The 22,137-nt window shown below is 44.2% G+C and overlaps 1 protein-coding gene across 1 annotated transcript in view; it reads right to left on the bottom strand.

Annotated features, from left to right (window-relative positions):
- Nucleotides 1-22,137, bottom strand: part of LOC140715543 (scavenger receptor cysteine-rich type 1 protein M130-like) — a 70,575-nt gene that overhangs the window by 20,777 nt on the left and 27,661 nt on the right. Inside the window, exons 5-11 of the mRNA XM_073027898.1 lie at nucleotides 21,453-21,755; nucleotides 17,552-18,091; nucleotides 15,712-16,005; nucleotides 10,063-10,365; nucleotides 5,847-6,146; nucleotides 3,880-4,197; nucleotides 1,177-1,482 (exon numbers count right to left, since the gene is read on the bottom strand). Coding sequence (XP_072883999.1) covers nucleotides 1,177-1,482; nucleotides 3,880-4,197; nucleotides 5,847-6,146; nucleotides 10,063-10,365; nucleotides 15,712-16,005; nucleotides 17,552-18,091; nucleotides 21,453-21,755 — 2,364 coding nt within the window. The remainder of the gene's footprint in view (nucleotides 1-1,176; nucleotides 1,483-3,879; nucleotides 4,198-5,846; nucleotides 6,147-10,062; nucleotides 10,366-15,711; nucleotides 16,006-17,551; nucleotides 18,092-21,452; nucleotides 21,756-22,137) is intronic.

The raw sequence follows: 22,137 nt of genomic DNA, 5'->3' as shown, positions 1-22,137 counted from the left end.
GTTGTTGAAAATTTTCTTGGCAACTGCAGAGTACCAAACAACGTGCAGCTGGTTGACAACAGGCTTCAAGCATACAAAACCATGAAATGCAACATGTCACTAAAAATACATTTTCTGCATTCCCTTTTAGACTTATTTCCTGCAAATTGTGGTGCTGTCCGTGACGAACATGGTGAAAGATTTTACCAGGACATTGCCATCAGGACAACTGGAATCCATCAAACTGGCTGATTATTGTTGGACACTTAAGCAAAAAGCCTCCGACACTGAGAACAAACGAAAGTCATCAATAACACATATTTAGCTTCGTTGATGTATTGCAAAGCGTCGACGCCGTTCTGCAGTTAAAAGGGTTATAGTCAATAAAAGTTAATTTCTTGTTTCTCCATATCCCTACGTAATACAAGTAGTCTGAAATTATTTTCGTGTGCAGCTTCAAGCGATTCATCATAAACTAAAAAAAAACTCTGTGGAAGCAATACTTCCGAAAAAAAATTGCTGCCCATTGTAATTGCATTCAAAGTTCGATTACCCCTTTATGGGATGGATGTGAGGGTTTTAGAAAAGATGCAGAATAAGCTAACCAGGATGCTGCCTGGATTACCGGGCGTGTGCCATCAGGAGACAACCCTGGATTGTTTTATCGAGTTCTGCATATTCCACGATATTCTACCTTCCTTTTGCATTCACAGAATAGAGAAATGCAAGAGAATCAATGAGAAACTACACACTAAGAATGACGAGCAACCAATGTGCAAACCGAAGACAATCTGCGTAGATAGATAGATCGATAGATATATGCAAACGTAGACAGGCAGAGAGACACTGGTGTAAACACAGATATACGGTTAGCCTTTCCCTGAAAAGGCTATTTGTAAAAAAATTAAAACTTCTGAATTGTTGAACAAACAGGATAACTGACCTCAATGTGACAGCCATGTGGAAATTTTCCACAGTTCTTTACCACATAGGATTCGGGCACTCTGATCATCAAATCTACGCCCCCCCCCACACACACACACACACACACACACACACACACACACACACACACACACACACACACACAGATATAGATTCAAATGCATACACACATATACACACAAGCATAAGTTCATGGAACACAAGCATAAGTTCATGGAACACATACCTATTGTCAAAGTCAATCGTGTTTACCTGTCACAATGACCTCAATGCTAAGACTCTTTGTTGATGCGTACGTGGTCCCAAATCTCTCTACTTGGTAGGCACAGACATAAGAACCCGTGACTTCAACACTTGCGTTAACAATGCTGAACGCAACATGAGAAAAATGTTTAGTCGCCGTCTGCTTCGCTATCTCTACTTCTTCGCCAAGCTTGAACAAATAGAATGTGTTCCCGGGGAAGTAACTGGCAGCTCGGCAGTGGATTTTGATTTTCTCCCCTGTCATGAAATGGCCGGACGATCTGTCCAACAGGATAACTGGCTTCTCGGGCCTACCTATACCAGAAATAAACACTGTCGGTTTATTTAGAAAAACACTTTTTTTAATATAAATGAATTGTTCAAAAGATTCACTGGAATGTTGCCGAGATTGGAGAACATTCGGTATGGGGAGAGATTGGATAGATTGACAATTTTGTAAATCTGTTTACCTATCTAACCATCTATCTCTATGTCTATCTATCTATCTATCTATCTATCTATCTATCTATCTATCTATCTATCTATCCAACTATCCATCCATCTACATTGCTATCTATCTAGCTATCTATCTATCTATCTATCCATCTATCTATCTGTCTGTCTGTCTATCTATCTATCCATCGATCTATCTATCCAACTATCCATCCATCTACATTGCTATCTATCTATCCATCCATCTATTTGTATGTCTATCTACCTTTCCTTTTATCTACAAACCCCATTTCCAGAAAAGTTGGGATATCTTCCAAAATGCAATAAAAACAAAAATCTGTGATATGTTAATTCACGTGAACCCTTATTTAACTGACAAACGTACAAAGAAAAGATTTTCAATAGTTTTACTCACCAACTTAATTGTATTTTGTAAATATACACAAATTTAGAATTCGATGGCTGCAACACACTCAACAAAAGTTGGGACAGAGTTAAAATAAGATTGAAAAGTGCACAGAATATTCAAGTAACACCGGTTTGGAAGACTCCACATTAAGCAGGCTAATTGGTAGCAGGTGAGGTATCATGACTGGGTATAAAAGTAGCGTCCATCAAAGGCTCAGTCTTTGCAAGCAAGGATGGGTCATGGCTCACCCCTTTGTGCCAAAATTCGTGAGAGAATTGTTAGTCAGTTCAAAAGGAACATGTCCCAACGCAAGATTGCAGAGAATTTAGGTCTTTCAACATCTACAGTACATAATATTGTGAAAAGATTCAGAGAATTCAGAGACACCTCAGTACGTAAAGGGCAAGGTCGGAAACCACTGTTGAATGCGCGTGATCTTTAAGCCCTCAGGCGGCACTGCCGAAGAAACCTTCATGCTACTGTGACAATTATAGCCACCTGGGCTCGGGAGTACTTCGGAAAACCATTGTCACTTAACATGGTCCGTCGCTGCATCCAGAAATGCAACTTGAAACTGTATTACGCAAGGAGGAAGCCATACATCAACTCTATGCAGAAACGCCGGCGAGTTCTTTGGGCCCGAGCTCATCTCAGATGGACCGAAAGACTGTGGAACCGTGTGCTGTGGTCAGATGAGTCCACATTTCAGCTAGTTTTCAGAAAAAACGGGCGTCGAGTTCTCTGTGCCAAAGATGAAAACGACAATCCTGATTGTTATCAGCGAAAGGGGCAAATGCCAGCATCTGTGATGGTATGGGGCTGCTTCGGTGCCCACGGCATGGGCGAGTTGCATGTATGTGAAGGTACCATTGACTCTGAGGCGTATATTAGGAGTTTAGAGAGACATATGTTCCCATTAAGAGGACATCTTTTCCCGGGACGTCCATGCTTATTTCAGCAGGACAATGCCAGACCACATTCTGCACGGGCTATAACAGCATGGCTTTGTAGACACAGAGTGTGAGTGCTTGACTGGCCTGCTGCCAGTCCAGATCTATCTCCTATTGATAATGTATGGCGCATCATGAAGAGGAGAATCAGACAACGGAGACCACGGATTGTTGAGCAGCTGAAGTCTTATATCAAGTAAGAATGGACAGCATTTCCAATTACAAATCTACTACAATTGATATCCTCAGTTCCAAAACGATTAAAAAGTGTTATTAAAAGGAAAGGTGATGTAACACAATGGTAAACATGCCTCTGTCCCAACTTTTGTTGACTGTGTTGCAGCCATCAAATTCTAAATTTGTGTATATTTACAAAATACAATTAAGTTGATCAGTAAAACTATTGAAAATCTTTTCTTTGTACTTTTGGCAGTTAAATAAAGGTTCATGTGAATTAACATATCACAGACTTTTGTTTTCATTGCATTTTGGAAAATATCCCAACTTTTCTGGTAATGGGGTTTGTATATGTCCATCTATCTATCTATGTACCTATTTGTCTACGAAATTCTCTCTCTCCCTCTCCCTCTCCTCCCTCTCTCTCCCCTATTTATTCAAACAGCCAACTGTGAATCTGCTCTGCTTATTGTTTCCTTGAGGGTGGAAGAATGGCGGTTCTCATATGTACAACCTGACCTGCATTAACCTCATCATTTTGCAGACCTACCAATCCACGTCCCCCAGCTTCTTCAGCACCAAGAAGTTTAAGCGCAGCCTATGCCATTTCCCAGCCGAGGCTCTCCGTTACCTTCGTCGGGGATCCCGACGGATCTCTGCTGCAGCCTCTCCAATGCAGTCACGTCCTTGGCAGTTTGATGAATGGACGCTTTCACTACTAACCTGAACAATTGGCAACAGCTACTCTTTGACGGTTGCAGCTACCGAAGCTGTCGGTGGATCTCATAAAGCATTGCCAGAGGGTGGCCTCTTGGCCGCTACAGGAGATTGCATTTGGCAAGACCTGCCCGGTTCTTCGGCCGTAGTCCACGTTGCTTGTTTCCGATGCCACAAATCCGCATCCCATATGTCTGCAAACCACATTTATTTCTTTCGCTTTCCAGTCGGGGGCGCAGATCCTCCACCATTTACCATTATGAAACACTTCCACCCTTCCTGAGCATCGGTTCATCCCGTCGATGAGCCTTAATTCAATTTTGTCTGGAAAGAAATAGTTGACCTGGTTACAAGCAAACCTAAATTGTTAGTTACATGTGACGCCAAAATTACGCCAGGTTTGAATCCTGAGAACTGTCTTTAAAACCATTATATAAGCTCAATGCACCACGCAAAGACTTGATCCATACAAACAATATGTAAGACAAGCTGTTCACTGTACCTCGGGACATGTGACAATAACAAACTATTTCCATTTTAGCTGTCAGATTGAAACATATGTTTTTCCTAAATGTCTCTGAAATATCAGTAATATAAATTACAACAGTGAAATTTATCGTAAGAAAGACTAACCAAGGAACATGACAGAGTATTTATTTCTAACACAGAGGGTAATGGGTGCTTGGAGCACGCTGCAAATTGCAGATGTACAGATAAATACGATGGTGGCAACTACGAAGCTTTAACAGAGGCAAATGAATCAACAGAGAATATAGGAACATGGATATATGCCAGCAGAAGGGATTAGTTTAGTTCGCCGTTAGAAAAGTGTTTAATTGGTTTGACACCGTCTGAACAAGCAGAAATAAAAAGTGGGCATAAAATGATCGGTGGAATTCCAGCGTATCAGTATTGATACCAGCACTTTTCACTCTCTAACTTAACCTCAGGAAGAAGGAACTGATGACATTGTGGCCAAATTGCAGAGTGGACCAAGATAAAAGAAGGAACACGTAGTGTCACAGAGGCGGGAAGTATGTAGGATATAAATCGATTGAGAGAGTCGTCAAGGAAGTGGCAGAGGTAGTGCAGCGCTGGGAAATATGGGGTTATACACTATGGTATTGAGAATAAAGTTCAAATAGGATGTTAAGACAAAGTATTTAACTCGGAGTGTGCGACGTGTCTGGAATGCGCTGCCAAGCGTGGTGCGGAAGGCGGTTACGAAAGAGGATTTCAAGAGCTTCTTGGATAGGTACATGTACATGCAGAGAATGAAGGGATATGAACTTAAGTAGGCATCAGGAAATAGTATATCAGCTGACATTGGCTTTGTTCGTTCAGCACAAAGTGGAGGACCGGGGGCGCACTTGCAGCACTTTGCTGTTCTGTGACTTATTTCATCTCCCATTCTTTGGTCCACTTTCTCAGTTCATTTACACCCTGTTGTAAACGCGGGGAACCTCCTCCTCTGACCACTATATGGTGTTACTCACAAATTTACTAATCGTGACAATTCCACGTCTATCATAATCTCAACTACCATCAAAAGAACCTCAGACCGTTAGCATTGGCGAAATCCATCACCATCCATCACCATTTCTGATCATAGTCATCCTGCCGCCACGACTATCACCTAGTATACCACTTCCTGCCCTCCCTCTTTTTCTTTTTCTCTCGCTCATTCTCTCACAAGGCATGATCTTTCTCTCTTAGGCAACACGAGTGAATCTGTAGATGCTGGAAATAAATAAAAAACACAAAATGCTGGCAGAACTCAGCAGGCCAGCCAAACTGTTGCTGTCTGGCCTGCTGAGTTCTGCCAGCATTTTGTGTTTTCATCTTTCCCTCTTAGTTGCTCCTCAGAAAATCACCTTGCCGGACAAAAAGGCTCCTTCTGCAATCGTCATATTCAATCTCGTGGACATTTGATCATGTGACATCCCTCGCGAATTTCTGGTTGTATAACTCACCTGTTATATTTAGCTTCAGCTTGTTGCTGCGGAACGAGCTGTACAGGCGTCCGTCCACACCAACTTGCTGCACGCACGAGTAATATCCCTCGTTGGTTTTATTCGCTTTGGAGACTCTAAAGCTGACCCTGTTCGATCTTTTGCTGTCCTGTCGCGAATCAATAGCCCCTTCATGGCCTTCTTTGTACAGGTAGAAAACTCCCCCAGCGAAGTTATTTGTGGCCAAGCATGAGATACTGATATTCACGTTAAATGTACCAGTTGACTGCATGATCTCCAGTCGAGGCGCTGATAACTTATCTACATCAAGATATGTGTAATTTTCTATCTTTAATCAGTATAACGATTTTCTTATAACCATTTGCAAGGCAGTTTTAAAACAGTTTATACTACTATGAAAAAAAAACAGAACTACAGCATCATCCTCTAACAAATCATGAAGTACCTTTTGTAAATGGCGTCAGGCGTATACGTACATCAAACAAAGAAAACCACAGCTCATTACAGGCCCTTCGGCCCACAATGTCGTGCCGATTATATAATCTACTCTAGAAACTGCCGAGAATTTCCCCAGCGGATAGCCCTCTATTTTTCTAAGCTCGATGTACCTATCTAAGAGGCTCTTAAAAGACCTTATTGTATCCGCTTCCACCACCTCCGCCAGCAGTGCATTCCACGCTCTGCCACTCTCTGTGTGAAAAACTTACCCTGGCGTCCCCGGTGGACCTATTTCCAAGCACTTTAAAACTATGCCCCCTCGTGTTCATCTTTTTAACCCTGGCAAAAAGTCCTGGGCTATCCACACGATCAATGCCCCTTATCATCTTATACACCTCTATCAGCTCACCTCTCATCCTACGTAGTTCCAAGGAGGAAAGGCCAAGTTCACTCAGCCTATTCTCTCATAAGGTACGCTCTCAATTTCAGGCAATATATTTGTAAATCTCCTCTTCACTCTCTCTATTGTATCCACTTCCTTCTTGTAGTGAGGTGACCAGCACTTCAAGTGGAGTCTGAACAAGGTCTTATATAGCTGTAACATTACCTCACGACACTTGAACAAAATCGTTTCAATTGATAAATATCAACACACCATACGCTTTCTTAACAACAATGTCAACTTTCTCAGAAGCTTTGAGTGTCCCATGGACACGGGCCCTAAGATCCTCCACACAGCCAAGAGTTTTACCATTATTATTATATTCTGTCTTCAAATATGACCGACCAAAATGAACTGCTCCACACTTATATGGGTTGAAGTCCAGCTGGCACTTTTCACTTTTCGGCACTATCGATTTCCCACTCTAACCTTTGACAATCCTCCAGACTATCCATAACACCCCCAACCTTTGTGTCATCAGAAAAACTCCTAGCCCACCCTTCTACTTCTTCATCCGGGTCATTTATAAAAATCACAAAGAGGGAGAGTCCCAGTTCAGCGACAGTTTTCTGTGCCACTTACGCGGAATAGTGCCCCAAATAAACCAAGGAAATCCCGACTATTTTCCCAATTAAATTTTGTTCTTTAAAAGTTGTTCCAAATGAACTGCCCGGATTAACCGATTGCCCAATTAACCAGAAACGACTTATCTAGATATGTATCGAGATTGCTTTTAAACTTTGATAACATTCTCGCCTCGACTTATGTTCTTGGCAAACTATTCCAAATGTAAACCACCCTAACGAAGTAGAAAAAGCCACTTTTGGTTTCTCTCTAAAATATCTGACGTCTTGCTAAGACTTAAGAGAATGATTTCGGAACCGAAAGGTTTATCATATCAGGAGCCTTTGACTGTACTGGCCTGCACTCGCTGGAGTTTAAAAGAAAGACTGAGCATCTCATTGAAATATATCCAATATTGAAAGGACTAAACCGTATGGAGGTTGCAGGATTGTTTCTTATGGTTGGAGAGTCTAGGGCCAGAGAGCATAGCCTCAGATAACAAGGACATCCCTTCAAAACAGAGTTTAGAGGAATTTCTTTCGCCAAAGGGTGGTGAATGGGTGGAATGCATTGTCACAAACAGTTCTAGTGGTCAAGCCATCATGCATTTATGAAGCGAAGGTTGATATGTACTTGATTAGAAAGTGTGTCAAAGGTTAAGGGACGAGGCGGGGTGGGGGGGAAATATAACCGAGAGCGATAATAATAAATCAAGCAAGATGGAATGACGGAGCCGACCCGGTTTAATTCTGACCCCATGTATTATGGTCTTACGATGTTATGGTCCAGACAGCACCACGTTAACCCAGTGTCTCTACCAGCAAGCAGAACAAGGGTAGTAAAAGATATGGGGAACACAAGCAACTGGAAGTCACCCGTCAAGCCACACCCCGTTCTGACTTGGAAATGTATCACCCAGGCTTTGCTGTCACTGTGTCGGCCGTCAGTCCCTTTGGTGGAATGAATTTTAGCAGCCTGATGATCACAGATACTGACTTCAGGGGGTGGCCCACTGTTCCACTCAAATTCTCGATCAGAGTCACTGCCTGAGAGTCCTTGGCCACAATTCGCATCTTGCTATAATCTAGTTCTAGCTTTCACTTCGCCGTCTCAAGACAACACTTTAAAAAATTGAACTGTCTGATTTCTTCGGCTTTGATGAGCTTGCAGTGTTATTGCTGGAAGTATAATGGGTAGCACCATTCACAACTGTCATGTGTTCTGTATGGATGTCACAGCGTCATTTATTTCTGTGTCCAGCAGTCTCATCTACCTTGTTGACCTGGAAATACAACCCTCGCTAGGAGCCGGTGTCATCTTATTAGTCACTATTACTTTTGTTCTGAGATGTAGTTCGTGTAAATGTGGGAAAAGGAGCCTTTTGGGTTTGCTTATCTGAATATATTTGGGTGTGCTGTTGGAATGCTGGTGATATCGGGATTTAATATTTTCATACGAAGTCCTGGAACTCTCTGGCTAACAGCCTTCTGAATATCGCCATACCTCAAGGAATGCGGAACTTTAAGAAGGCGGCTCACCATCACCGTCTGAAGGACAACAATATGCTCTCAATAAACGAACCCCGAAATCCTTGAATGAATAACGTGAAGGAAATGTATACATTGGAAGAGGGGCGTTTCCCCAGTTGAACAGTCTAAAAAACAGAAGGGGCACAGTCGCAGAATAAAAAGCCAGAGGAAGTGACCAGGGCGTGTACAACTGCAGCCTTTAAGATGCATTTCGAAAGCCACATGGAGGGGAAGGAATTGGAAGATTATTGGACGAGCCCTGGCAACTAGGACTTGAAAGAAAGATGCTGTGGTCAGTATGGATCACTGGGCCGAAGGTTCTGCTTCCGTGCTGGATTGTTCTGAGATTCTATAATGCTCTGACAGAGGGAGGTGAATCTTTGGAGTTATTTGCTAAGGCTATGTCTGTGGGGGCTGATCGACGTTTAGCTATCGGAGGAATCGGTAAAATGAGATCAGCGCAGGGAAGTGACACTGAGATTGGAACGCCGTCCAAGTATCCTCCCATGCCGGCGCAGGAGCAGTCCCTATGAACTATCAAGTCCAGCACAAACCAATTTACTCTAACTCTAAATCAACCCCATTTTCTGTTCCAGTTCACGCCGGCAACCACATACCCAACCTCATTTTCTGTTTCAGTCCCCACCAAAAACCATATACCTATTTACTCTAACTGTACACCAACATAATTTCTTTTTGAATCCTCACCGGCGACCACGTACCCACCTACTGTAACTCTAAGCCTATTCTATGTTTTCTTGACTCCGTACCGACCAGAATTACCTATTTGCTCTAACTCTACACGAATCCCATGTTTTGTTCTCCACATTCCCGTTAGTTATTCTTCCTGCAACAAATACTGTACGCTGCCAAACAGTAAGGCCCAGAGAGATATTGTTCAAACATAGCAAGTGGGACTTGACAAGACAGACTTGTTGGTCCTTTGGGATGAGTTAGGCTGCATGGTCTATTTCAAAGCTATATTGCTATGACTTTGTTACTTACGGGGAATAATCTCTCTCTCTCTCTCTCTCTCTCTCTCTCTCTCTCTCTCTCTCTCTCTCTCTCTCTCTCTCTCTCTCTCTCTCTCTCTCTCTCTCTCTCTCTCTCTCTCTCTCTCTCTCTCTCTCTCTCTCCCCCCCCTCCCTCCCTCCCTCCCTCCCTCCCGCTCCCACCTTCCCTGTCTCACTCACTCTCGCTCATCCTCTCTCTCGATACCATTTACTTTCTGTTTCACCCTTACCTGTGACGATTATCTCCAGAGCGTCGCTGGGAGTCGAGTTGAAGAAACGCCCTGAGATCTGAACCTGGTAGGCACAGGTGTAATAAAACCTTCCTACCTTCGTTCCCACGGGTGCCAGGAAAGGCATTGTCTTGCCTGCTTTTCTCGTGTAGGTATGTATTGCTTTTTCCTCCCCCTTGCGGTAAATGAAGAATCCAGTTGTGAAAGTCAAATAGGGAGCAATGCACTTAAGAATGGTCGACGCTCCTGCAAGGAAGTTTTGCTGGGGTATATCCTGCGTAATAATTGGTTTCGCTGGAGAATCTGTCAAGAGGAAGGAAAATAAATAAATCACAATTTGCTATGCATAGCATCAGCTACGTTACCAGAATAGGTAACAAAGAAGCCTAGGGTATCAATATAAACACAATAGATTTGCAAATGCTGAAAATCCAGAGCAACATAGACAAAGCTATGAAGGAACTTAGCAGGTCAGACAGTAACAATGGAGAGAGCGCCACGGTAGCGTAGTGGTGAAAGCGACACTGTTACATCACGTGGTGTCGTAAAGGCCTATTCCACCGATTCCGGACAATATCTCTGAAAAAAAAACAACTGAAAAGAAATATTAAAATAATAGATAAAAGACAGTGAAGTTTCGGACCGACATCCTGGATTAACACTCCGGTAAACAAGTATCTGAAATGTCCATAAGAGTCTCGAACTGATACAGCAGGTCAGGCAGCATCTGAAGAGAGAGAGACGTGTCAATGCATTTACGTCGGCTGTCGGGCAGCTGACTTGAATAGATGCTGCCTAACCAGAATTGTTTCGAACTTTCCTGCTTGCCTTCAAGCGCCACCAGGTGCCAACCTTCCATTCCACGAATATAAAAGCAAGGATAATCAGGCCTGCTCCCTAGACTGTACATGCAGACATTTCCCATTCTCTACCTGGCGACTAGCTTTCACATGCCGCTCGTTCCAGGCCAAGTATCTGGGTGAACTGAACACAGAGATTGATAGGTTCCTGATTGCTAAGGGGTTTATAGGAAACAGGAAGTTTTTGTTAATCAGCCATGTTTGAATGGCAGGGCGGAATGGCCTAATTCTACACCCACTGTGCTCTTATTTAATGTAATATCCCGTAGCTTTATCGAGGTTGGAGATCAAACTATTTTGACAAGATAGGCAACTATCCGGGGTGGCTGGGTGGTAATACGGCTCCAGCAAAGGAGAGGTACGGTGTTTCTTCCCTCCACTGGCCTGCAGATTACCCCTAGGTAAGGTATAGCACCTGCTTACCCACCACTGCATCCGCTCCCCTCAACTAATCAACGTCACCTGAAACCATGGGAGCAGATGGTAGATGTTCATATGAGCAGCTGGTGCATATCAATAGTGCTGACTTTGCGACCACTGACACTAGTACACTAGAATACTACAGCACAGTACAGGTCTTTCAGCCTTCGATGTTGTGCCGACCCATATATTCCTTACAAAAAATTATAAACCCACACTACCCCGTATCCCTCGATATTTCTTACATCCATGTGCCTGTCCAAGAGGCTGTTAAAAACCCCTAAAGTTTTAGCCTCCACCACCATCCCTGGCAAGTCATTCCAGGCACCCACAAACCCCTGTGTAAAAAAACGTACCCCTAATGTCTCCCCTAAACTTCCCTCCCCTAACTTTGTACATAGGCCCTCTGGTGTTCGTTATTCGTGACTTGGGAAACAGGTACTGGCTATCCACCTTATCTATACCTCTCATACACTTGTAGACCTCTATCAAGTCCCCTCTCATCCTTCTACGCTCCAAAGAGACAAGTCCCAGCTCTGTTAACCTTGCCTCATAAGACTTGTTTTTCAATCCGGGCAACATCCTGGTAAATCTCCTCTGCACCCTCTCCATAGCTTCCACATCGTTCCTATAATAAGGTGACCAGAACTGAACAAAATACTGAACAAAGTGTGGTCTCACCAGAGATTTGTAGAGTTGCAACATGACCGCTCTACTCTTGAACTCTGTCCCCCTATTAATGAACCCTTGCATCCCATAGACCTTCTTAACTATCCTATCCATCTGTGCAGCGACCTTGAGGGATGTATGGATTTGAACCCCAAGGTCCCTCTGTTCATCCACACTCTTAAGTGACCGGCCATTAACCCTGTACTCAGCCTTCTAGTTTGTCCTTCCAAAATGCATCACCTCACACTTATCCGGACTGAACTCCATCCACCTCTTTTCTGCCCAACTCTGCATCCTGTCTATATTCTTTTGTAACCTTCGACAACTCACAGCTCCATCCACAATCCCTCCAATCTTCGTGTCATCCGCAAACTTACTCACCCATCCTTCCGCCTCTTCATCCAGGTCATTTATAAAAATTAGAAAGAGCAGGGGTCCCAGGACAGATCCTTGCGGCACTCCACTAGTCACTGACCTCCAGGCAGAACACTTTCCTTTGTCTGCTACCCTCTGCTTTCCTCCTGTAAGCCGTTTTTTCTTTATCCAAACGGCCAAGGTTCCATTGATCCCATGCCTCATGACTTTCTGGCTGAGTCTCTCGTAGGGAATCTTGTCAAATGCCTTGCTAAAATCCATGTAGACCACATCAACCGCCCTCCCCCCATCAATTTCTTTTGTTACCTCTTCAAAAAAACTCAATTAGACTCGTGAGTCACGACCTTCCCTTCACAAAGCCATGTTGACTATCCTTGAGTGTACTGTACTTCTCCAAATGCTTGTAGATCCTATCCTGAAGAAACCTTTCCAATAGACAACCGACGTAAGACTCACTGGTCTATAGTTCCCAAAATTCTCCCTATTACATTTTTTTAAACATCGAACTACATTTGCCATTCTCCAAACCTCCGGCACATCCCGTGCAGCCAAAGAGGATTCAAAGAACACAGCTACTGCTCCAGCGGTCTCTTCTCTCACTTCCCACAGGAACCTGGGGTATATCACGTCCGGCCCTGGCGACTTATCAATCTTGATATCTTTAAAAAGATCCAACACTTCTTCTTCCTTAATCTCCACATTGTCCAGCACACTGGCCTGTTCTATTTCGACCTCACCCTGATCAAGGACCTTTTCACTTGTGAAAACTGAAGCAAAGTATTCATTTAGGACGATCCCAACCTCCTCCGCCTCCAGGCATATGTTGCCTTCTTTATCCTTTAGCGGCCCGACCTTCATTCTTGTCATCCTTCTGTTCTTCACATACGCATAGAACGCCTTGGGGTCCTCCTTAATCCTACATGCCAAGGCCTTCTTATGCCCCTTTCTATCTCTCCTTTCTTAAGCTGCTTCCTGGCTAACCTATATTTCTCATGAGCCCCTCCTGCTTCCTGCTTCTTATATCTAACATATTCTTCCTTCTTCCTCTTGACGAGTTGCCTCACGTGTTTCGTCTGCCGCGACTCCCTTTTCCTTTCATTTTTTCCCTTGTCTCTGTGGGACAAACCTATCCAGAGACAGAGAAGCAGTTTCAGCGACAGGTTACTATCGATGCAATGCTCCTCAGAAAGGATGAAGAGGTCAATACTCCCCAATGCCATTAGGCTTTACAATTCAACCGCCAGGACTTAAGAACTTTTTAAAAGCTATTATTAATGCTTTTTGAGATAGTGATTTAGATGCATATCATATTTTTTACTGAGTTGAGTATTGTATGTAATTAGTTTTGCTACAACAAGTGTATGGGACATTGGAAAAAAAGTTGAATTTCCCCATGGGGATGAATAAAGTATCTATCTATCTATCTATCTATCTATCTATCTATCTATCTATCTGAACCCAGCACAGGTGGTCCCTAAGCTTCCTCCATATGACTTCTGTGCTTTCACCCTTGAAGATCTGTTTCCAATTTACTCTCGCTAGTTCCTGCCTCGTCCCTTCATAGTTAGCACTTCCCCAGTTAAGCACTTTCCCATTTTGTTTTTATCCTTTTTCCATAGCTATGCTGAAACTAAGGGAGTTGTGGTCACTCTCACCAAAATGCTTCCCCGCCAAGAGGTCTGCCACCTGACCAGGTTCATTACCTAGAACTAGATCCAGTATGGCCTCTCCTCTCGTCGGCCGGTCCACATATTGTGTCAGGAATCCTTCTTGAACACACCTGCCAAATTCAGCCCCATCTATCCCCCTTGCAGTCAGGAGGTGCCAGTTAATATGAGGGAAGTTGAAATCACCCATAACTACAACCCTGTATTTCCTGTACCATTCTAAAATCTGCCTGCTTATCTGCTCCTCGGTGTCCCGAGGGCTTTTTGGGGGCCTATAGACTACTCCCAGCACAGTGATTGATCCCTTCCTATTTCTGACTTCCACCCACACCGACTCATTGGACTCTTCCTCTGCAGGGTCCTCCCTTTCTATAGCCGTGATACTATCCCTGACCAGTAATGCTACTCCCCCTCCCCCCGCCTTTTCTACCTCCCACCCTATTACTTTTAAAACATCTAAATCCTGGTACCTGCATCAGCCAATCCTGCCCTTCCTCCAGCCAAGTTTCAGTAACGGCCACAACATCTTAGTTCCTCGTACTGATCCATGCTCTAAGTTCATCCCCTTTATTCCTAATACTCCTATTAGGAATAAGACGCCAAACAGAGATCTCTGAAGAATATTGAGGCAACTATCATATAGATTGTGTATACAAATCATAATCACACTGCAGTTCTTAATCACAAAATTCAAACGATCGCATTTATTTTACCATAAGCAAAGGCTCGTAGATCTGATATCTTGGAAGTGACAGGTTATGTTTTCTCTGGGAAAATGAAGTAAATGTAGAGCTAACTGAAATGTAGAGCAAGAAGATACAGAATGAAAACGGAAAGAGCTGCGTACTTTCTGATGAGATTCACGGGAATGATCCCTGAAATGAAATGGTTAACGTACAGGAGCCTTTGGCTCTGGGCCTGTACTCATCAAGGTTTAGAAGAATGGGGAGGAAGAATAGAAGAATGGAAGAATGAAGAATGGTTTTCATTGCAAACTATCGAATATTGAAAGAAACGCGCACAGAACGCGGGAGGAACGCAACAGGTCAGGCAGCATCGACGTTTCAGGTCACGACCCTTCTTCAGGACTGAAAAGGAAGGGAGAAGATTCCAGAATAAAAAGGTGGGGCTAGGGAGGGAGACTAACTGAAAGGTGATTGGTGACGCTTATTGAATATAGAAATACCTAGATAGAGAGGACTTCAGGAGGATGTTCCCTATAGTGAGAGAGGCTAGTGCCTGATGGCACAGCAACCCCTTTCGAACATTAGCCGGGGGATGGTGAATCTGTGGAATTCATTGCCACAGACGAGTGTGGAGGGCAGGCAATTGGGTATATTTAAAGCAGAGATTGATAGGTTCTGGATTAATGATGGAGTCAAAGGTTACAGAGAGAAGGCAGGAGATTTAGTTTGAGTGTGGTAGTAAATCAGCCATGGCGAAGCAGACTCGATGGGAAGAATGGCCTAATCCTGCCAATATGTCTTATGGTCCTATGGAATATTTAGGTTATGTCGAGATTTGTGCAGGTGGAAACAGAGTTAAAGTTCATTTCGCATTCACGTTCCTGTGTTGTAGCCTGCTTATCGGCATGGATGCTTCTCGACCATTATGAAGGTACAACTGTTAAATCACCTACTAATTAAGATATAACTTACCTCCGACTGTAAGATTGACAGATTCGCTCACTGAGGAGTTGTAATGTTTTCCACCTCTTTCCAACTGATACCAGCAGTTGTAGGATCCTCCGATGGTCGACGTTGCATTGATAAAGGCGAAAGAACCTCTGAAAGCCGCCGCGGTTGCTACCAGCACATCGCCCCCGACCTTACGCAAGTAAAAGGCCAGCTTGTAGTAATAGCGCGGAGCCACGCATTCTATGTTAATGCTTTCTCCTTCCACAAATACTGAAGGCGATCTTGATAATGATATCGTTGGTTTTAACGGGTTAGCTGAAATAAAATGGGAAACACTGTCATCACGAAAATACTCGTTCCATGGAACTTGTTGCCATAATGCTGTGGCATATTTGAAACTCCACCCGCCCTGCGTATGGGCTCTCTCCTACTCCCGTCAGACACAAGTGCACGCAGCATCCACGCCCAGACCACTCGCACGGCTCCCTCTAAGCTGTGTGGGTGCACAGGCGCGCAGGAACTCAAACGCTCCTACGCACATCTGTAGCCTTTATTGCCGGGCAGCTGGAATTGGGCGCAACTAGAAGAAGTTTACGAAACATGAAAGATTTTCCTTGTTGTACTGTGTTTCATTGTACCCTCCAATTAATAAAAGTATGCTGATTTTTAAATTTTTATTCGCAATGATCATAGTATGCATCTTACAAAAAAAAATAAGTGTCGTGCAGTTTTCAGGCTGTCGTAAAAAGAATAGGAGGAATGTTGATCGCGACTCAAAAACAGTTACTTCACTCGAGCCCTCGAGCTGATCAATACCTCTACCCATTACCGAACCCGCCACACACGCACACGCCTCCACTAACACCATTTTATCAATTCCTGTCAGTCAGGGTGGTGAACCTTATGAGCGGATACTCCTGTACCTAACGACATTTTAAGTACATTCAATCAGTCTATGTATACAACAGTTACTTATACAATGTGTTTTATAGGATTGCATTCATATTTACATTAACTGTGCTTCTTTTTTGTTTGTTTTATTGTGTTTTTTATGCTTTTTGTGTTTTATATGCTGCATCCGATCCGGAGAGCAATAATTTCGTTCTTCTTTGCACTGGTGTACTGAAGAATGACAATAAACAATGATGAAACCCAGGTGCGGAAGACTGACAGACTGGCATGTTGAGACGGCAACCAAAGTTTGTACATAGAAATTCCAGCAGAGCATCAGTGACTCCGCCAAGCAACTTCGTGAGACGTAATATTCTTCAAGCTAGGACCTCGCGATGAGCGCTAAGGTGCGTCGGTTTTAATAATACAGATAGACGGAATCCCTGCGTCAGACAAAATTAACTTAACAAAATTAAAGCATTAACAAATCTCGTTAAACAAGAATTAACGGATTAAGGTGCTCGAGAAACCTCGGCGCCCAACACTCTCCGGCTCCCCGCACAGACCGAAGCGCTAATTACACGCACCATTCTCTGTAAATTCTAGGGACTATTGTGCGTGAAAATCCAAGGAGATCAGCAGTTTCTGAGATACTCAAGTTGCTCCGTCTGGCACCACGGTCAAAGAAATATACTTCACATTTCTTCCCGATTCTGATATTTCGTCTGAACAACAACCGAACCTCTTAACCGTGACTGCATACTGCTATGTATTGAACAGCTGTCAGCTGATTGGCTGATTCGTTTACAGCTGTACTTAATAGTGTGCCTAATAAACTTGCCACTGAGTATTTCTGCTCTTGCTCGGAAATGTTACGTACGTGATGCTACATACCTGTGACGCTACTGCAGGTAAGTATTTCACTACACCTGTGCATACATCTGTTTGAGCAAATGACACAGTTACTCACCGGAACATTTGGCCGAGGCATCTTGCTCTTTGTTCCAGTATCTGGCACGGAGGTACTTTTGCGGGTTGCATTCCCAAAGCGATTTTTCGTTACCCCAGCAGCCAGCCCGGGTGTACCAGATGACTCCAGTTCCCGGTCCAAAGCTGGGCAGGGATTCCCCAAACCCGCAGCCCACCTGGCGGCAAAGTACTTCAGCATCTTCCAGGTCCCAACCGCCGTTTCCGAAGCGCCCCCTTTCGCCTCGATGGTGAATCTCTACCCTCCCCGAGCAGTTGTCTGGTCCATTCACCAGCGTCAGTTTGGCATCATCTGCAACATGGTGGAAGTAATGTGGGTCAGGCCATGAAGGAAGGAGACTCACGCTTATCGGAGTGTGGGAAAACTGGGATAGGGGCGTAGGATATAAAGCAAGCGGTGAAATAATCCAATTATAGACTTCCTCCCGTAGGACCCCTATCATTGCGTAAGTGAACATGGCATCACTCTCGTCCCACCTGTCGCATTTAATCGCAAACCGGGCACAGACGAACAATTGAATAGCTGAGACAGAAACAGAAAGAACGGCAGGGAAGAAGATCCGGGAAGAGGTGTGTATGTAAAGAATGAGGCAGAGAAAGAGACAGATAAAGCGGTAATGAAGAGGGAAAAGATGGAGGAAGAGAAAGTCAGACAGAGATGGGGAGAACGAAAGAGAGAGATGAACAGAGGCGGTAAAGGGGAAAGGGAGGTAAGAAAGAGAGAGGGAAAGAGGAAAACAGAACGTAAGAAATCGTGCTTAGAAGTGAGTTAATATGGACATGTGACAGGGTCGTCGGGGTGAGGAGAAATTAAGAGACAGGGGATGAAGAGAGGAATTGATCAGAGTCCCACTGAGAGTAAGAGTGAGAGAGTGAGGGGATCAGGTAGAGAGGGAGAAAGAAAAGGCAAGAGAACGGGAGAGATTGGGGTTTGGGAAGAGAGAGAGGACCATATATGCCGATATAGCAAAGCAGGCAGGTGGAGATGGAGGTGATGACAATGAAAAGTAGTAAAAAACAGCTTGACAGCAGAAATAGATAGACAGATAGAGACAGAAATAAAGGGCAGTGGGGCGAGAGAGAAGACGGGTGAGAAATGGAGAGGGAAGCAGAACAGAAAGGCAGAATTCGAGTTTTTTCCGGAAATCCTGATAAATAGGGAAACAGAGGCAGAGAGCTAGTAACAGTAAAGGGAGGGGAAACGTGCTGGAGAGTCGATGAGAAAGCAAGGTTAAAGCTAAAATCGGCCGAAGGGTCGTTGAGCGATTCAGAGAGAGAGAGAGAAGTTAGCGAGAAGGTAGGGGAGAGATGGATGTGGAGAAAGGGCTGTTGACAGCGAGAGGAAGGCAACAGAAATGAGGAGCAGGTAACGAAAGAGTGAGGGAAATATAGTGCGACAGCTGACCAGATACAAAGGTTGACAGAGACAGAATGAGAACTGTAAACAAGAAATGGAAAGACTGGAGCGGAGAACACAACAACCGCACAAACATTTCCCCTTGCCTATTTCCAGCTGCACTGAGTTGCTTTTCGCTGAGTTGTAAGTTCTCCCAAGTGACTGCACTTCATATTGACACGTGTAGTTGCCACTGTTTTGTTTGTCAGTATTGCGGATATGGAAAGTTGCGGATGGTCGCCCAACATTGATATGCAAAACTCCGACTCGATTCTTCCGTCCCTCCTTATGCAGGGAAACGATATTTAACATGTATTTGTTGGAGGCAGAACATGTTAATTTTCTGTACAGATCCAGATGACCGTCGGTAGGTGCGACTTCAAGCGTCGGCTTCGAGGGCTGATCTGGAAAGATATATAAAAACATAGAATTGACTTTGCAAGACAGATTTCAAGGCTACAATTTCGAGCGGTGGGTTCTGAGGTTAACAGGATCGATATCTGGGATCGATAGGAACAATGTGATCTATCTTTCGATTGACTAGCACAGGGTCCAACTGTAGGCTACAATTTTCCCATAATTCGTTGCGGCAAAGAAAGAGGACCCCCGACACTCCACAGGGATCCACCTCAACTAACCACACCACACCACTACCCCAACCTCGCTCCAACGGCTCCCTTCTCCTCTGTCGCGGCAACTGAAGATTCTGCAGTTCACCAACACACAGTGCAGCTTGCGGTGGGCCAATTCACCTACCAATCTGTCTCTGGGAGTGTGGGAGCAATCAGGATTACCCGAAAAGGTCCTACACAGAAAACATGCTAACTGCAAAGCAAATTTGTCTTGCATATGATGGAGTCGTGAGCGAAAGAAAACGGCAAGCTTCTGGAGAAACACGGGGGAACAAGTAGCATCTGTGGTGCCAGAGTCGGAATCGAATTTTCGGGTTGGCGCCTTGCTGTAGCGGAATTGGTTTAACGGAGGTGTGTCTGTGAGTTTCGGTATGTCACCCAACTCCGGTACATTATTCTATATATGTACCGTGGAAAACATTCTTGGTGTTCCCATTGACAGAATTGTAAGAGGCTGTGGAAGAGACATACACACACAGGCCGATCATTGACGTAACACTGCCCAGGAACGAGACCAACTTAAAGAGGTTGGGTATCCATTGCTAAGGCTCGTCGGCATCCGGTACAAGTCCTCCTTTTTTAACCACCATATGGAGGAGATGCAGGAACCAGAAGACCCAGAACAAACTTTTCAAAAACAGCATTTCCCTCTGTCATCATATTTCTAAACAGTACATAGACCCATGAACAATATCCCATAATTCCTTCCCTTTGCATTATTTATTTATTGTTGCAATTCGTGGTAATTTTATTGCTTTACACAGCGTCTGCGGCAAAGCCGTATATTGAACGTCATATTCTGATCGAGCGATTGATTATGAAGTGTGCAGGAAAGTCTCAAGTGATTGACACCTGTGATCGCGAGCTTGTGATACGAGCGAAGACGGGGCTCTAGGTTTGTATTAATTGGAGACTCAGAGAGTAGGACTGGGCCGAACTTGTGGTTTCAACATTTCCCATGTCCCCACACATGTAGCCAAGGATGTTGTAGGAAGCTAAGGTGGAATTTAAGGAGCTCTCGCAGAGGTGCTTCGAACTTACTTAACTAACGTGCGATAAGTAGTTTGCTAAAGGTGTCTATTGTTTTGCCTTTCTTCAAGAAAGGATATAACAACAAGTCAGTAAACTGCAGGCTAACATTAATATTGGGATTCTGAAGATCATAATCTACTGGCATTTGGAAATGCAGCGAGTGATTAGAAACTGTCAGCGTCACAGAACATAAAAAACCTACAGCACAATACAGGCCCTTCGGCCCACAATGCTGTGCCGAAAACGTACTTATTTTAGAGATTATCTAGGGTTACCCATAGCCCTCTATTTTTCTAAGCTCCATGCACCTGGCTAGGAGTCTCTTAAAAGACCCTATCATACCCGCCTTCACCACCGTTGTCGGCAGCCTATTCCACGCACTCGCCACTCCCTCCGTAAAAAGCTTACCCCTGACATCCCCTCCGTACCTACTTCCAAGCACCTTAATACTGTGCCCTCTCGTGTTAGCCATTTCATCCCAGGGAAAAATCCTCTGACTATCCACACGATCAATCCCTCTCATCATCTAATACGCCTCTATCAGGTCACCTCTCATCCTCTGTCGCTCCAAGGAGAAAAGGCCTTGTTCACTTAATCTATTCTCACAAGGAACTCCCTCTAATCCGGGCAACATCCTTGTAAGTCTCCTCTGCACCCTTTCTATAGTTTCCACATCCTTCCTGTAGTGAGGTAACCAAAACTCAGGTCAGCACTCCAAGTGGGGTCTGACCAGGTTCCTATATAGGTGTAACATTACCTCTCAGCTCTTAAACTCAATCCTATGGTTGATGAATCCAATGCACCGTATGCCTTGTACCACCCACCTTGTACCGTAATCGCCACAGAGGAACTAGCTGAGTCGACCCACACACCGTCTCGATAGATCTGATAACGGCACAGATAATCCCCACTCTGCTTCGCAGTCGCGTTGGCGATCACGAAGGAAACGCTGAAATCATTAGCTGAAGCCGCCAATGATACTTCAGAAGAGGGCCCGTAACGGTTGTTTAAGTAAAAAACGCTCCCCCTGTAAAACGACGGGGTTGAACACTGGATGGTGATATCTTCGCCTTCCAAGTAAGTGTGTCTGAAGCCCACGATTAACATCGATGGTCTCGTCGGTTGATCTGTAAAAACAAAATTAATGGAAACCTCCAGTTGATATGCAAATATAAATATAGAATGTAGAACAGTAGAGCACTGGAAGAGGGCATTCGGCCCACGATATTTTTCCGAACTGGTAAAGCTCATGATGCTTATAATTATACTATAATACCAAGCATTCTCACCACCAAACTCCGAAACCTGGGAATCAACACCTCCCTCTATAAATGGATATCAAACTTCCTGACTAATGGTCTGCAATTAGCACCCACACCTCCGCCACGGTTCTTCTCAAAACTGATAATGCACAAGGTTGCGTCTACATCCCGTGACTATAGTTCCGGAACACTCACCGCTGCGTGGCCAGATTCTGCTCTAACTACATCCACATGCTTGCAAACGTAA

Source organism: Hemitrygon akajei, chromosome 24 (genome assembly GCF_048418815.1).
Source record: "Hemitrygon akajei chromosome 24, sHemAka1.3, whole genome shotgun sequence".
NCBI lineage: Eukaryota > Metazoa > Chordata > Chondrichthyes > Myliobatiformes > Dasyatidae > Hemitrygon > Hemitrygon akajei.
This window is presented reverse-complemented; position numbering and strand designations above follow the sequence as displayed.